General features: G+C 50.2%; 1 protein-coding gene across 4 annotated transcripts in view; it reads left to right on the forward strand.

Annotated features, from left to right (window-relative positions):
- CILK1 (ciliogenesis associated kinase 1) overlaps positions 1-16,644 on the forward strand; it is a 107,171-nt gene that overhangs the window by 74,925 nt on the left and 15,602 nt on the right. For all 4 annotated transcript variants that reach the window (XR_011312427.1, XM_069726798.1, XM_069726799.1 and 1 more), the window contains exon 12: positions 345-452. Coding sequence is in view for 3 of the 4 variants with exons in the window: in XM_069726798.1 (XP_069582899.1) it covers positions 345-452 (108 nt within the window). In the remaining variant the exon portion in view is untranslated. The remainder of the gene's footprint in view (positions 1-344; positions 453-16,644) is intronic.

Below are 16,644 nucleotides of genomic sequence, written 5' to 3' on the forward strand. Positions count from 1 at the left end.
TTTTTGTGAAAAAAGTTAAATGTTCATTTTTTTTTTTCTCCCACATTCCAAAAATTCCTGTGAATCATCTGAAGGGTTAATACACTTCTTGAATGTTGTTTTGAGCACCTTGAGGTGTGCAGGTTAGAATGGTGTCACTTTGGTGTCTTTTCTGTCATATAGACTCCTCTGCTTCTCTGCTCTTCTCCTCCAAAGATTAATAACTTTGCAAAGGTGGATCAATAATCAAGTAAAAAAAAACAACTTAGTTGTTATAAAAATACAAGTTTAGAAAGTGACACTGTAATCTGATTTGTATGTAATAAATTATTTCAATAATTAACTTTTTTTTTTTTTTTTGTTAGGCATATCTATTAAGAACAGTGCTGGACCTAATCATCATGATGGATTAAATTCTTTTAACCAATGGCCAAATATTAGACGGCCAATTAACCCTCTTGCTGTGCCAGCAGGTAAAGTCTGATTTTATATTATCCTTAATGAAAAATTTAAAGGGTTATTCCCATCTTCCATCTACCATCATCATAAGTGATAACCTGCTGATTGGCTGGACCAGGTCTGACTCCTGGGTTACACTGATCTTTAGTCCATCCTATTTTGGCTGAATACTATTGACTCACTGCACAAAGCACTTAAAGGGTTGTCCCACGAATAAAATTTAAATTTATTCAATAGATCTTTAAATAATAATTTTTCACAATTGGATGTGTTTAAATAAAATGTCCCTGTTCTGTGATTATCTTATAAATGTGCCCCTGCTGTGTGCTGTGTAATGGATGTGTCTGATCAGGCAGGAACATGGGCTGTTCATACCACATCTCCTGGGCAGGGGAGGATGCAAGGAGTATACAGACAGGACAACAGGGGATCACAGCTGATTGTTTTACTCAAAAAAAAAAAAAAAAATTTCCCTACCTATTTTTAACCCCTTCATGACCCAGCCTATTTTGACCTTAAAGACCTTGCCGTTTTTTGCAATTCTGACCAGTGTCCTTTTATGAGGTAATAACTCAGGAACGCTTCAACGGATCCTAGCGGTTCTGAGATTGTTTTTTCGTGACATATTGGGCTTCATGTTAGTGGTAAATTTAGGTCAATAAATTCTGTGTTTATTTGTGATAAAAACGGAAATTTGGCGAAAATTTTGAAAATTTTCACATTTTGAATTTTTATTCTGTTAAACCAGAGAGTTGTGTGACACAAAATAGTTAATAAATAACATTTCCCACATGTATACTTTACATCAGCACAATTTTGGAAACAACATTTTTTTTGATAGGAAGTTATAAGGGTTAAAATTTGACCAGCGATTTCTCGTTTTTACAACGAAATTTACAAAACCATTTTTCTCCTTCGCCACATTGGGGGACACAGGACCATGGGTGTTATGCTGCTGTCACTAGGAGGCTGACACTAAGCTGAGACAAAAAAAGGTTAGCTCCTCCCCTGCAGTATACACCCTCATGCTGGCTTCCAGAGACCCAGTTCAAGCTTAGTGTCCGTAGGAGGCACACTGATTTTTAATCTTTCTATTCCGGACGAAGGGGGCGACGGATTCTTTCATGTTCCGATCTCCCCCGAACCAAGAACAGGCGAGCACGGGAGTTTCACCTCTCCGTATCCTCTCCTGCGACGTGGGAGCCACTGCTTGAGCTGACCCTTTTGGGCGACGGGCCTTTTCCCGGGCACCGATCTCCCCTCTAAGTACAGACGAGCACTGATGTTTTACCTCCAGTATCCTCCTCTGCAGCCAGGCCTTTTATTGCCGGACATCTGCCCTGTCCACCAGGTTTCACCCTCGGCTGTACAGAGGCTCTATTACCTGTGGCGTCCGTGCCGCCCACACTGCATCACCACTGTTTATGCGGCTGATACAGGTGGTGGACGGTTCCTCTCCACCCCCTTCAGGGGTTGGTGGATGGAGGCTTCCCAACCCTGCACCGTCCCTGTCTTTCACCCAAGGCACTCCTCACCTCATCACCTCAGGCCTTGCAGCTTCATCGGGGTAAGTGTCTCGGGGGGGGGGGGGGGGCACACTTTTTTTTCTGGGCCCCTTATATTCCGGGCGCGCGCCGGGCCGAAGCTGAAAATTTAGTCCCCGGCTTCGGCCTAGCACAGGCCGCATCCCGATAGGCTCCGCCCCCATTACGCGTCATTATGCGGCGCCGCCCCTTGGTCCTGGCGCTTCTCGCTCTCTGCGAGATCTCCTCTTCCCATTCTCGGCGGCCATCTTGGATCGTTCCTCTGCACGCCGCAGGCTCCTGCTCTCCAGCCGCACGTGCAGCGTTTTCTCCGTCTGTCACCGCCGCCTCTCCTCTCTCTCTGCGGGACACAGGACCTCGGGTAAGGAGACCACGTCAGGTTCTCCCCTGCAGCGCCGCCCTCGCTTCCTTAGATTTAGACCCTGGTCTATTCTTACATTAGGGTACACCATGTTCCAGTCAAAGTCTAAAAAGTCTTCTAAGGTGCATACTACCTTTTTTTTCTGCGTGTACCACCTGCCAGGCTCCACTTCCTCGGCCTCAGAGCTCCCCCCTCTGCTCAGCCTGCGATGCCCCATGTGCCCAGGAGCCCTCCACCGCCACCGACTCCGGTGTACCTAGTCCCCCCGCGTGGGTCGCGTCGCTTTCGCAGTCCGTGAACTTTTTAGCCAATGCCATCAAATCCATTCAGAACCCTCCTGGGGAACGGAGCAATCCGTTACAGGTGTTAAGAGATCCCTCCGTATCACGGGAATCGTCGGCCAGCAGGGGCCGCTCTCTCCGGAAAGAGGCACGGTCATCCAGAAAACGGATCCGCACTACCTCTCCTGAGCACTCACCTCGCCACTCAGCTTCTGGCAGCTCCACCTCTCGCTCACCCTCTTTGGGGGCTCGCAGCGTTCACGACTCTGAATATGAGTCTGATGTATCCTTAGACCCGGAGGCTCCGGAGTTTAGATCTACGGTTGACTCCCTCAATGTAGCAGTCAATCACGCACTTAAAGTGGACGATGACTCTAATGCTGCTCCGGACCACGCAGTCTCCTTTACCAGAACCAAACGTTCTCGTAAGACTTTCGCCTCTCACCCAGATCTTCTTGAGATAGTCAGGCGACACAGGGAGCGTCCGGATAAGCGTTTCACGGGGAAAAAAGGACCTGGTATCGAAGTATCCTTTTTCAGCAGATCTCGTGAAAGACTGGACGGATCCCCCACTAGTAGATCCTCCGGTTTCGCGCCTTGCTTCCAAAACGCTCCTATCCGTTCCGGAGGGAGCTACGATTAAGAGTCCCACTGAACGCCAGCTAGATTCCCTAGCTCGCTCAGTGTACGAAGCCTCAGGTTCTTCCCTATCTCCCTCCTTCGCCGCGGCTTGGGTGGCCAAGGCAATGGTTTCCTGGGCGGATGCTCTAGCGAAATCCATTCATGAACAGGATCTCCCGGCTGAAATGGCGGACCTTGCTAAACAGATTGCCATGGCTGGTGATTACGTGATGTACGCATCTCTCGATGCAGCGAATTGCGCAGCCTTGGCGGCCTCAAACGCCATCACTATCCGAAGGGCTATTTGGCTCAGAGAGTGGCGCGCAGATTCCTCCTCTAAAAAAGCTCTGATTTCTCTCCCTTTTCAGAGCGGGTGTCTTTTTGGTGAAAAGCTAGACCAGCTTATTTCCGACGCTACAGGGGGAAAGAGCAAGTTCCTTCCACAACAGAGGCCCAAGGCGGCCTTCCAGCGCCAGCCATATTTTCGTTTTCGGCCCTTTCGTACCAGCCCAGCCTGGTCCAATCCTGCCGGTTTCTCCAGATCGGACCGATCCGCTCGCTCAGACAGAGACGTTCGTCCCTCTTTCAGGCCGAATCCGTCCTGGCGAGGAAAGCCTAGGCAGCCCAGGACCAGAGGTTCCAGACCTCCCAGATTCCCTTCTCAATGACTCGGGAACGGCACCAGTCGATACCACCAGAGTAGGCGGACGCCTACTTCTTTTTCAGCAAGCCTGGCTCTCAGTCGTTCACGACGAATGGGTCAAGGATCTGGTGTCGTCTGGCTACAAAATAGTTCTCCGCTCCCCCTCCAACTCTGTTTTTTCCCTCTCGTCTCCCCAGTTCGGGAGCTCAATCTCGCGCCCTCCTTTGCGCCATTCACTCCCTCCGCCAGAGCGGGGTCATTGTTCCGGTTCCGGAACACGCTGAAGTTCAAAGGTTTCTACTCAAACCTCTTCGTCGTGCCAAAGAAGGACGGGAAAGTGCGCCCAATTTTGGATCTGAAGCTCCTGAACAAGTCCGTAAAAGTACGACACTTCAGGATGGAATCGCTCAGGTCGGTCATCTTCTCGATGGAAAGAGGGGAATTCTTGGCATCGATAGGCATCCTTGATGTCTAATCTTCACATTCCAATATTCCCGCCACATCAAAGGTTCCTCCGCTTTGCCGTTCTAGAGGACCATTTCCAGTTCACGGCCTTACCCTTCGGTCTTGCCACGGCACCCAGGGTATTCACAAAGGTCATGGCGGCCGTCATGGCCATTCTTCATTCGCGAGGAGTGGTCGTCTTACCTTACTTGGACGACCTCCTCATAAAGGGTCTGTCTTATCAGGCCTGCGAGGCAAGCGTCCACATTACCTTGGATTCCCTTTCACGCCTGGGCTGGTTGATCAACTTGAGCAAGTCCTCTCCCGTTCCTGCCCGACGCATCTCCTTTCTGGGTCTTGCTTCCTTGGTCCAAGGTCCAAGTGCTTCAGCAAGGAGCCCGGACTCTCTGCCATCCTCGCCCGCGGCCCATTCGGTTCGCTATGAAGATCCTGGGCAAAATGGTCGCAGCAATCGAAGCGGTGCCTTTCGCTCAACTCCATCTCCGTCCCTTGCAGCAGGCTCTGCTGGACAATTGGGACAGGAGTCTCTCATCTCTCGACCATCCTTGCCCGTTGTCTCCGCGGGTCAGACAATCTCTTGTATGGTGGACCCTGGGTACTTTCTCCCGATCCGCTGGTTAGTGCTAACTACCGACGCCAGTCTCCTCGGCTGGGGTGCGGTGTTTCTTCACCACTCTGCCCAGGGCGGTTGGACTGTTCGGGAGTCGAGGCTCCCTATCAACATTCTGGAGATTCGTGCGATCAGGCTTGCTCTGAGTCGCTTTCACGCCCTGCTTGCGGGTCACCCGATACGAGTCCAATCGGACAACGTCACAGCAGTGGCTTACATCAACCACCAGGGGGGTACCCGCGGCAGGGCGGCGATTCAGGAGGTCTCCCACATTCTTCGTTGGGCCGAAACCAACCATTCCACCATTTCCGCGGTGCACATTCCGGGAGTCGAAAACTGGGCGGCGGACTTTCTGAGCCGCCAGGGCCTTGCCTCGGGGGAGTGGGAACTCCATCCAGAGGTTTTTCGACAGATCTGCCTTCGCTGGGGGACCCCGGATGTGGATCTGATGGCGTCCAGATTGAACGCCAAGGTCCACAACTTCTTTGCGCGTTCTCGGGATCCTCAGGCCATCGGAGTGGACGCGCTGATATTCCCTTGGAATCCGTTCCAACTCCCATATGTTTCCTCCACTTCCCTTACTGCCGAAGGTGATCCGAAAGATCAAGACGGAGGGAGTTCCGGTCATTCTGGTCGCCCCAGATTGGCCACGTCGCGCTTGGTTCGCGGAGCTCATTCAGCTCGTAGCCGACGTCCCCTGGCGGTTACCAGACCGCCCAGACCTGCTTCGCCAAGGACCGATCTGCCACCAGAGCTCAGGGTCCCTACGTTTAACGGCGTGGCTGTTGAAACCTGGATTCTAACTCGAGCTGGTTTCTCTCAGCAGGTCATTCCCACCATACTAAGCGCTCGCAGGGCGTCTTCCGCTTCCATTTACCACCGCGCCTGGAAGACCTTCTCATGGTGCAGGCTCCGAGGTCACCCTCCGCTAGTCTTCTCAATCCCTTGCATCTTGGATTTCCTTCAGTCCGGGTTGGATTCTGGCTTGGCACGGAGTTCCCTCAAAGGTTAGATCTCAGCGTTATCCGTGTTGTTCCAACGCAGGATCGCTGCCAACCTTCAAGTCAAGACTTTCATTCAGGGGGTCTCCCATGTGGTACCCCCCTACAGAATGCCGTTAGAGACCTGGGATCTCAACTTGGTCCTGGGGGTTCTTCAGGAACCTCCATTTGAACCCCTTCAGGACGTTCCGCTTTCTGTCCTCTCCTGGAAGGTTGCCTTCCTCGTAGCCGTAACGTCTATCAGACGGGTCTCAGAATTGGCCGCTTTATCCTGCCGGGCTCCTTTTCTTGCCTTCCATCAGGACAAGGTAGTCCTATGCCCTTCTCCGGTCTTTCTTCCTAAGGTGGTATCATCTATTCACCTTAACGAGGACATCATTCTTCCCTCTTTTTGCCCACAGCCAAAACAGAGTTGAAAAAGCCCTTCATACCCTGGACGTGGTACGGGCTCTTAGGAGGTACATTTCCAGAACGGCTCATTTCAGAAAATCGGACGCCCTTTTCGTACTCCCGGAGGGTCACAGAAAGGGTTTGGCTGCGTCTAAAGCCACGATAGCCAGATGGATTCGATCTGCTATCCAGGAGTCCTATCTGGTCAGGGGCAGTCCTATCCCGGCGGGGATTAGAGCACACTCCACTCGGTCGATGGGTGCTTCCTGGGCCATCCGGCACCAGGCTACAGCGGAGCAGGTGTGCAAGGCTGCTACGTGGTCCAGCCTGCATACTTTCACAAAGCACTACAATGTCCACATTCACTCCTCCGCGGACGCGGCCCTTGGCAGACGTATTCTGCAAGCGGCCGTTGCGCATTTGTAGTCAGATGGTACACGGAGTTATTTGGTTGTATTGTTTTCCTCCCAGGGACTGCTTTGGGACGTCCCATGGTCCTGTGTCCCCCAAAGTGGCGAAGGAGAAATAGGGATTTTTGTGTGTACTCACCGTAAAATCCTTTTCTCCGAGCCACTCATTGGGGGACACAGCACCCACCCTGGTAGCCTTATGGCTCGTTACCTTTCTTAGTTTTTGACTGTTTTGTTGACATGTTATACTCTAATGTTACTTGATATTTTGTTATTATCCTACTGCTTTTGCACTGAACTGGGTCTCTGGAAGCCAGCATGAGGGTGTATACTGCAGGGGAGGAGCTAACCTTTTTTTGTCTCAGCTTAGTGTCAGCCTCCTAGTGACAGCAGCATAACACCCATGGTCCTGTGTCCCCCAATGAGTGGATCGGAGAAAAGGATTTTACGGTGAGTACACACAAAAATCCCTATTTTTTTAGGGAACACCTCACATTTGAAGTCAGTTTGAGGGGTCTATATGGCTGAAAATACCCAAAAGTGACACCATTCTAAAAAATGCACCCCTCAAGGTACTCAAAACCACATTCAAGAAGTTTATTAACCCTTCAGGTACTTCACAGCAGCAGAAGCAACATAGAAGTCACAAAAATTATCTTTTAGCAACAATTTTTTTATTTTCCCAATGGTAAAAGGAGAAACTGAACCACGAAAGTTGTCCAATTTGTCCTGAGTACGCTGATACCTCATATGTGGGGGTAAACCACTGTTTGGGCGCACGGCAGGGCTTGGAAGGGAAGGAGCGCCATTTGACTTTTTGAATGAAAAATTGGCTCCACTCTTTAGCGGACACCATGTCACGTTTGGAGAGCCCCTGTGTGCCTAAAAATTGGAGCTCCCCCACAAGTGACCCCATTTTGGAAACTAGACGCCCCAAGGAACTTATCTAGATGCCTAGTGACCACTTTAAACCCTCAGGTGCTTCACAAATTGATCTGTAAAAATGAAAAAGTACTTTTTTTTTTCACAAAAAAATTCTTTTCGCCTCAATTTTTTTTATTTTCACATGGGCAATAGGATAAAATGGATCATAAAATTTGTTGGGCAATTTCTCCCGAGTACGCCGATACCTCATATGTGGGGGTAAACCACTGTTTGGGCACACGGCAGGGCTCGGAAGGGAAGGCGCGCCATTTGACTTTTTGAATGGAAAATTAGCTCCAATTGTTAGCGGACACATGTCGCGTTTGGAGAGCCCCTGTGTGCCTAAACATTGGAGCTCCCCCACAAGTGACCCCATTTTGGAAACTAGACCCCCCCAAGGAACTTATCTAGATGCATATTGAGCACTTTAAACCCCCAGTTGCTTCACAGAAGTTTATAACGCAGAGCCATGAAAATAAAAAATTATTTTTCTTTCCTCAAAAATGATTTTTTAGCCTGGAATTTCCTATTTTGCCAAGGGTAATAGGAGAAATTGGACCCCAAAAGTTGTTGTCCAGTTTCTCCTGAGTACGCTGATACCCCATATGTGGGGGTAAACCACTGTTTGGGCACATGCCGGGGCTCGGAAGTGAAGTAGTGACGTTTTGAAATGTAGACTTTGATGGAATGCTCTGCGGGCATCACGTTGCGTTTGCAGAGCCACTGATGTGGCTAAACAGTAGAAACCCCCCACAAGTGACCCCATTTTGGAAACTAGACCCCGAAAGGAACTTATCTAGATGTGTGGTGAGCACTTTGAACCCCCAAGTGCTTCACAGAAGTTTATAATGCAGAGCCGTGAAAATAATAAATACGTTTTATTTCCTCAAAAATGATGTTTTAGCAAGCATTTTTTTATTTTCACAAGGGTAACAGGATAAATTGGACCCCAGTAATTGTTGCGCAGTTTGTCCTGAGTATGATGGTACCCCATATGTGGGGGTAAACCACTGTTTGGGCGCACGTCGGGGCTCGGAAGTGAGGGAGCACCATTTGACTTTTTGAATAAAAGATTGGCTGGAATCAATGGTGGCGCCATGTTGCGTTTGGAGACCCCTGATATGCCTAAACAGTGGAAACCCCTCAATTCTAACTCCGACACTAACCCCCCCACACCCCTAACCCTAATCCCAACTGTAGCCATAACTCTAATCACAACCCTAACCACAACACTAATTCCAACCCTAACCCTAAGGCTATGTGCCCACGTTGCGGATTCGTGTGAGATTTTTCAGCATCATTTTTGAAAAATCCGCGGGTAAAAGGCACTGCATTTTACCTGTGGATTTACCGCGGATTTCCAGTGTTTTGTGCAGATTTCACCTGCGGATTCCTATTGAGGAACAGGTGTAAAACGCTGCGGAATCCGCACAAAGAATTGACATGCTGCGGAAAATACAACGCAGCGTTTCCGCGCGGTATTTTACGCACCATGGGCACAGCGGATTTGGTTTTCCATAGGTTTACATGGTACTGTAAACCTGATGGAACACTGCTGCGAATCCGCAGCGGCCAATCCGCTGCGGATACGCAGCCAAATCCGCACCGTGTGCACATAGCCTAATTCTAAAGGTATGTGCACACACTGCGGAAAACGCTGCGGATCCGCAGCAGTTTCCCATGCTGCAGAAAAACTGCACGGAAACGCAGCGGTTTACATTCTGCAGCATGTCACTTCTTTCTGCGGATTCCGCAGCGGTTTTACAACTGCTCCAATAGAAAATCGCAGTTGTAAAACCGCGGTAAATCCGCAGTGGTTTAGCACTGCGGATTTATCAAATCCGCAGCGGAAAAATCCGCAGAGGAACAGAATACGTGTGCACATACCGAAACCCTAGCCCTATTGTAACCTTAGTGGGAAAAAATTTTTTATTTTTTTTTTATTGTCCCTACCTATGGGGGTGACGGGGGGGGGGGGGGGGGGTCATTTAGTATTTTTCTTATTTTGATCACTGTGATAGATTATATCTCAGTGATCAAAATGCACTTTGGAACGAATCTGCCAGCCATTTTGGAAGATGGCGGCCCCCAGGGAGAAGACGGATGGACCCCGGCAGGATCGGTAAGTATGATGGGGTGGGGGGGAGCACGGGGGGGGTCGGAGCATGGGGGGGTGGAACGGAGCGCGGGGGGGTGGAACGGAGCACGGGGGGGGTGGATCACAGCACGGGGGGGGGGGGGTGATTGGAGCACGGGGGGAATGGACAAGACCACGGGGGGAGCAGAGCACAGGACGGAGGGGAGCCGGTGCAGTGTACCGGACAGATCGGTGGGGTGGGGGCACATTAGTATTTCCAGCCATGGCCGATGATATTGCAGCATCGGCCATGGCTGGATTGTAATATTTCATCAGTTAGAATAGGTGAAATATTACAAATCGCTCTGATTGGTAGTTTCACTTTCAACTGCCAATCAGAGCGATCGTAGCCTCGGGGGGGTGAAGCCACCCCCCCTGGGCTAAACTACCACTCCCCCTGTCCCTGCAGATCGGGTGAAATGGGAGTTAACCCTTTCACCCGATCTGCAGGGACGCGATCATTCCATGACGCCACATAGGCGTCATGGGTCGGATTGGCACCGACTTTCATGACGCCTACGTGGCGTCATGGGTCGGGAAGGGGTTAAACCATGTTTTACTTCAAAGAAAGGATCAGCTGTGATCCCCTGCTGTAATGTCTGCATACTCTTTTCCTTCCTCCTCTGCCCAGGAGCTGTAGTATGATCAGACCATGTTCCTGCACGGTCAGACACAGCCATTACACAGTACACAGCAGGGGCACATTTATAAGATTATCTCAGCACAGGGACATTTTATTTAAACACATTCAATTGTGGATTTTGTTATTATTCCAAGATCTATTGATTAAAATGAACTCCTGTTCATGGGAAAACTCTTTTTTAGTGTCTGATCAGCTTCTTCCTGTCAGAACTAACTTTTTGTACCACTGACATGTGCTGAAGACTGTTTTAACAAAGTGCTGGAGGCCACCATCACGAGTCACACAATGAAGAACAGCTGCTATTGGCTGAGTTTATGAAAGTTGACATGTAATGAAGCTGCATAGTCCCCTGAAATTGCTTCTTTTACTGTCTGTGTGAGCACTTTTCGTTCCCCTGATTCCTGACCCACTAAGATGTCGTATTGGCTTATCTAAAAGTGAGATAAATGAGCAGTGCTTCCAACTAAGTGTGTAGTGGAAAACCTTGGGAGCAAAACAAGTGGAAAATAGGGTCTTGCCTTTGTTCTCTATTTACCAGTTATGAGAAAGTATACACTCGCCTTGTATGGGTGCACAATTTCAATTAGCAAAAGACCCATTCTGTCGTCAGACCAAAATAATGCTGTTCTAGGAAAGATGTGTGTACCCGGCGCTGTTGATGGAATTCCAGGACAAGATGTAGCCATTTAATAAATTTTAATTTACAATTACAAGTCAACGAAGTTTTCCTTAACTTCTTCAGGACATAACCTAACAAATGCTTAGTATACCGATGGATATATATATGGATGGAGAGATATATATATAATCACACACACACACACACACACACACACACACACACACACACACACACACACACACACACACACACACACACACACTGGTCAAAAAAATGAAAGGAACACTTAAACAACAGAATATAACTCCAAGTAAATCAAACTTTTGTGACATCAAGCTGTGCACTTAGGAAGCAACACTGTTTGATTAATTTCACATGTTGTTGTGCAAATGGAATAGACAACAGATGGAAATTATTGGCAATTATCAAGACACACTCAATAAAGGAGTGGTTCTGCAGGTGGGGACCACAGACCACATCTCAGTACCAATGCTTTCTGGCTGATGTTTTGGTCACTTTTGAATGTTGGTTGTGCTTTCACACTCATGCTAGCATGAGACGGATTCTACAACCCACACAAGTGGCTCAGGTAGTGCAGCTCATCCAGGATGGCACATCCATGTGAGCTGTGGCAAGAAGGTTTGCTGTGTCTGTCAGCGTAGTGTTCAGAGGCTGGAGTTGCTAGCCCGTACACCAGGAGACGTGGAGGGGGGCATATGGGGGCAACAGCCCAGCAGCAGGACTTACTTTGTGCAAGGAGAAACAGGAGGAGCACTGCCAGAGCCCTGCAAAATGACCTCCAGCAGGCCACAAATGTGCATATGTCTGCACAAACGGTTAGACCGACTCCATGAGGATGGTCTGAGTGCCTGACGTCCACAGATGGGGATTGTGCTCACAGCCCAACACCGCGCAGGACGCTTGGCATTTGCCAAAGAACACCAGGATTGGCAAATTTGCCATTGGGGCCCTGTGCTCTTCACAGATGAAAGCAGGTTCACACTGAGCACATGTGACAGACGTGACAGAGTCTGGAGACGCTGTGGAGAGCGATCGGCTGCCTGCAACATCCTTCAGCATGACCGGTTTGGCAGTGGGTTAGTAATGGCGTGGGGTGGCATTTCTTTGGAGGGCCGCACAGCCCTCCATGTGCTCTTCAGAGGTAGCCTGACTGACATTAGGTACCGAGATGAGATCCTCAGCCCCCTTGTGAGACCATATACTGGTGCGGTTGGCCTTGGGTTCCTCCTAATGCAGGACAATGCCAGACCTCATGTGGCTGGAGTGTGTCAGCAGTTCCTGCAAGATGAAGGCATTGAAGCTATGGACTGGCCTGCCAGTTCCCAGACCTGAATCCGCTTGAACACATCTGGGACATCATGTCTCGCACCATCCACCAACATCACGTTGCACCACAGACTGTACAGGAGTTGGCGGATGCTTTAGTCCAGGTCTGGGAGCAGATCCCTCAGGAGACCATCCGCCGCCTCATCAGGAGCATGCCCAGGCATTGTAGGGAGGTCATACAGGCACGTGGAGGCCACACACACTGTGAAGCATCATTTCCTTGTCTTGAGGTATTTCCACTGAAGTTGGATCAGCCTGTTCCCTTTGTTTTTTTGAGCAGTGTGTACAGTACAGACCAAAAGTTTGGACAAACCTTCTCATTTAAAGATTTTTCTGTATTTTCATAACTATGAAAATTGTACATTCACATTCAATTCACGCTATGAATTAACACATGTGGAATTATATACTTAACAAAAAAGTGTGAAACAACTGAAAATATGTCTTACATTCTAGGTTCTTCAAAGTAGCCACCTTTTGCTTTGACTGCTTTGCACACTCTTGGAATTCTCTTGATGAGCTTCAAGAGGTAGTCACCGGGAATGGTTTTCACTTCACAGGTGTGCCCTGTCAGGTTTAATAAGTGGGATTTCTTGCCTTATAAATGGTGTTGGGACCATCAGTTGTGTTGTAAGAAGTCTGGTGGATACACAGCTGATAGCCCTACTGAATAGACCGTTAGCTGCTTTTTTCTTGATATAATACAAATTCTAAGTAAAGAAAAACGAGTGGCCATCATTACTTTATGAAATGAAGGTCAGTCAGTCTGAAAAATTGGGAAAACTTTGAAAGTGTCCCCAAGTGCAGTGCCAAACACCATCAAGCGCTACAAAGAAACTGGCTCACTTGAGGACCGCCCCAGGAAAGGAAGACCAAGAGTCACCTCTGCTTCTGAGGATAAATTTATCTGAGTCACCAGCCTCAGGTTAAAGGGACTCTGTCACCCCCTCCAGCCGTTATAAACTAAAAGAGCCACCTTGTGCAGCAGTAATGCTGCATTCTAACAAGGTGGCTCTTTTAGTTTTTGGTGCAGTTATTGCCAAAATAAATCGTTTTATAATTTCGCCAAAATACCTTTCTTTAGACAGGGAGGCAGTTCTTAACCCCCCTGCTGCACACGCCACACTGCCGTCACTCAAATCTTCTTCGGCGCCGCCCCCTCCGCACTGATTTCCAATGAAATCCGGCACCTGCGCTGTTTAGTACTGGCTGCACAGGCGCAGTCTGCAAGACTGCATGTGAGGTCAGACGGCCAGAGCTCACTGCGCCTGCCCCAGCCAGTACTAAACAGCGCAGGCGCCGGATTTAATTGGAAAGCAGCGCGGAGGGGGCGGCGCCCGGTGCCGAAGAAGATTTGAGTGACTGCAGTGTGGCGTTTGCAACAGGGGGGTTAAGACCTGCCTCCCTGTCTAAAGAAAGGTATTTCTTCATCGCCTCTCATTGGGGACACAGGAACCATGGGTGTATGCTGCTGCCACTAGGAGGCTGACACTATGCAAATAAAAAAGTTAGCTCCTCCTCTGCAGTGTACACCCCACCGACTGGCATAATACTCTTCAGTTTAGCTTAGTGTCAGTAGGAGGTGGACACGGGTCTTTCATTAGACCCTTATCTACCTCAATGTGCGTCGTTTCTTTTCAGGTTTCCTCGGAAGGGATACAGGGTGAACAGTCACACCTGTACTCCCACAATGCGGACTATGAGTACGGCGTGTACTGCCACCCGTATCCTCATAGATCCGACAGCAGGACCATGATCCTAGCACACAAGCGTGCTCAGAAGTCCGGTCCTTGCTTCTATGGAGGCTCAGGAATTTCTGTGTTCCATAGACATTCAGGACGCCTACCTCCATGTCCCAATATTCCCCGGACATCACCGATTCCGACACCCTAGCCCGTTTCGGGTGGCTGGTCAACCGGAAGAAGTCCTGCCTTATTCCTTCTCAGCGCATCATCTTTCTGGGCATGCTCTTCGACACTCGTCAGACCAAGATCTTTCTTCCCGAAGACAAGAGATCCATTCTTCGTCGGGACATACGCGTTCTCCAGGGCCCTCGGTCTCCCTCCTTCCAATCGGCCATGAAGGTTTTGGGGAGGATGGTAGCAACATTGGTAGCGATTCCCTTCGCCCATTTTCACTCTCGACCTCTTCAGCAAGCCATCCTGTCTCAGGGGAACAGGTCTGTCTTCTCCCTGGACCGCCCGATCCGACTCTCTCCCCGAGTCAAACGGTCTCTCAACTGGTGGCTCACGTCATCTCCTTCCTTCCAGTTCACTGGCAAGTGGTGACGACGGATGCCAGCCTGCTCAGCTGGGGTGCAGTGTTTCGTCACCTGACTGTACGGGGCCGCTGGTCGGCGCAAGAGTCAACCTTGCCGATCAATGTCCTCGAGATCCGGGCCATTTTTCTGTCCCTTCGTCACTGGGAAAGGATTCTCAGGGGCCTTCCTATCCGAATCCAGACGGACAATGCCACGGCGGTGGCATATGTCAACCATCAGGGGGGAACTCGGAGCTCCTTGGCCGAGGTATCCAAGATCCTCCTTTGGGCAGAGGCAACGGTTCCGGTGATATCCGCGGTGCATATCCCTGGCGTGGACAATTGGGCCGCCGACTTCCTCAGCCGCGAGGGTCTCGCGGCAGGGGAATGGTCCTTACATCCGGAGGTCTTACGTCAGATTTGCCTTCGATGGGGGACTCCGGACGTGGACCTCACGGCGTCTCGAATGAACAGGAAGGTTCCGCGGTTTGTCTCCAAGTCTCGCGATCCTCTCGCAGCGGGCGTCGACGCTCTGGCCATTCCTTGGTCACAGTTCGTGCTGCCCTACCTGTTCCCACCCCTTCCCTTGCTTCCCAAACTGCTGAAAAAGATCAAAGCGGAAGGGGTGCCGGTCATTCTAATCGCCCCGGATTGGCCCAGGAGAGCTTGGTTCGCGGAGCTCATCAACCTTCTCGCGGACGCTCCCTGGCGCCTTCCAGACAGGCCCAATCTGCTGTCTCGGGGTCCGATCTGCCACCCGAATTCTCGGTCGCTCAGTTTAACGGCGTGGCTGTTGAGACCGCAGTTGTAAGCGTCCGGCCTTTCGGCCCGGGTGATTCACACCATGATTCAGGCTCGGAAGTCTTCGTCTTCCAGGATCTACTATCGTACCTGGAAGGCTTACTTCCGTTGGTGCGAGTCCAGCCGCGTTTCACCTATGTCCTTTTCCCTGCCTTCCATCTTGGCTTTCCTTCAGGCAGGACTGGATTCCCTAAAGGGCCAGGTTTTTGCGCTTTCCATCCTTTTTCAAACGACTTTAGCTTCCAGACCACAGGTTAAGACCTTCCTTCAAGGAGTACCCCAAGCGGTCCCTCCGTACAGGGCCCCTGTGGATTCATGGGATTTAAACCTGGTACTGGACGTTCTGAGCATTTTCCCCTTTGAACCTCTCAGAAAGGTTCCCCTATCAGTTCTGTCTTGGAAGGTGGCCTTTCTTGTGGCCATCACTTCTATCCGCCGCGTCTCCGAGTTGGCGGCTCTCTTGCCGACCTCCTTTCTTGGTTATCCACCAGGACAAGGTGGTCCTCAGGCCTCCGCCTTCCTTTCTTCCTAAGGTGGTTTCCACATTCCACCTCAACGAGGACATCGTTCTACCTTCTTTTTGTCCAGCTCCGACTCATCCTCTGGAGCGATCGTTGAACAAGCTGGACCTTGTCAGGGCAGTGATGATCTATCTGGATAGAACGTCCACTTTCCGGAAGACGGATTCTCTTTTCGTCATTCCTGATGGCTCGCGCAGAGGCCAGCCGGCTTCTAAGGCTACTATTGCTCGCTGGATCAGAACGGCTATTCTGGAGGCTTACCGGGTCAAGAACAGAGTGCCTCCTCCTAGGATCAAGGCTCACTCTACCCGGGCAGTCGGCGCCTCCTGGGCGGTGCACCACAGGGCTTCCGCCCTACAGCTTTGCAAAGCGGCAACCTGGTCTTCCATCCACACGTTCGCCAAATTTTACAAGGTCCATACCTTCGCTTCGGCGGACGCCAGCCTAGGCAGAAGGATCTTGCAGGCAGCAGTGGTGAGTCCTCGGACCTGATGGAAGTCTGTTTTACCCGCCCTTGGGACTGCTTTGGGACGTCCCATGGTTCCTGTGTCCCCCAATGAGAGGCGATAAAGAAAACAGGATTTTTGGTTGCTTACCGTAAAATCTGTTTCTTGGAGCCTCCATTG

This window comes from Ranitomeya imitator, chromosome 5 (assembly GCF_032444005.1).
Source record: "Ranitomeya imitator isolate aRanImi1 chromosome 5, aRanImi1.pri, whole genome shotgun sequence".
NCBI lineage: Eukaryota > Metazoa > Chordata > Amphibia > Anura > Dendrobatidae > Ranitomeya > Ranitomeya imitator.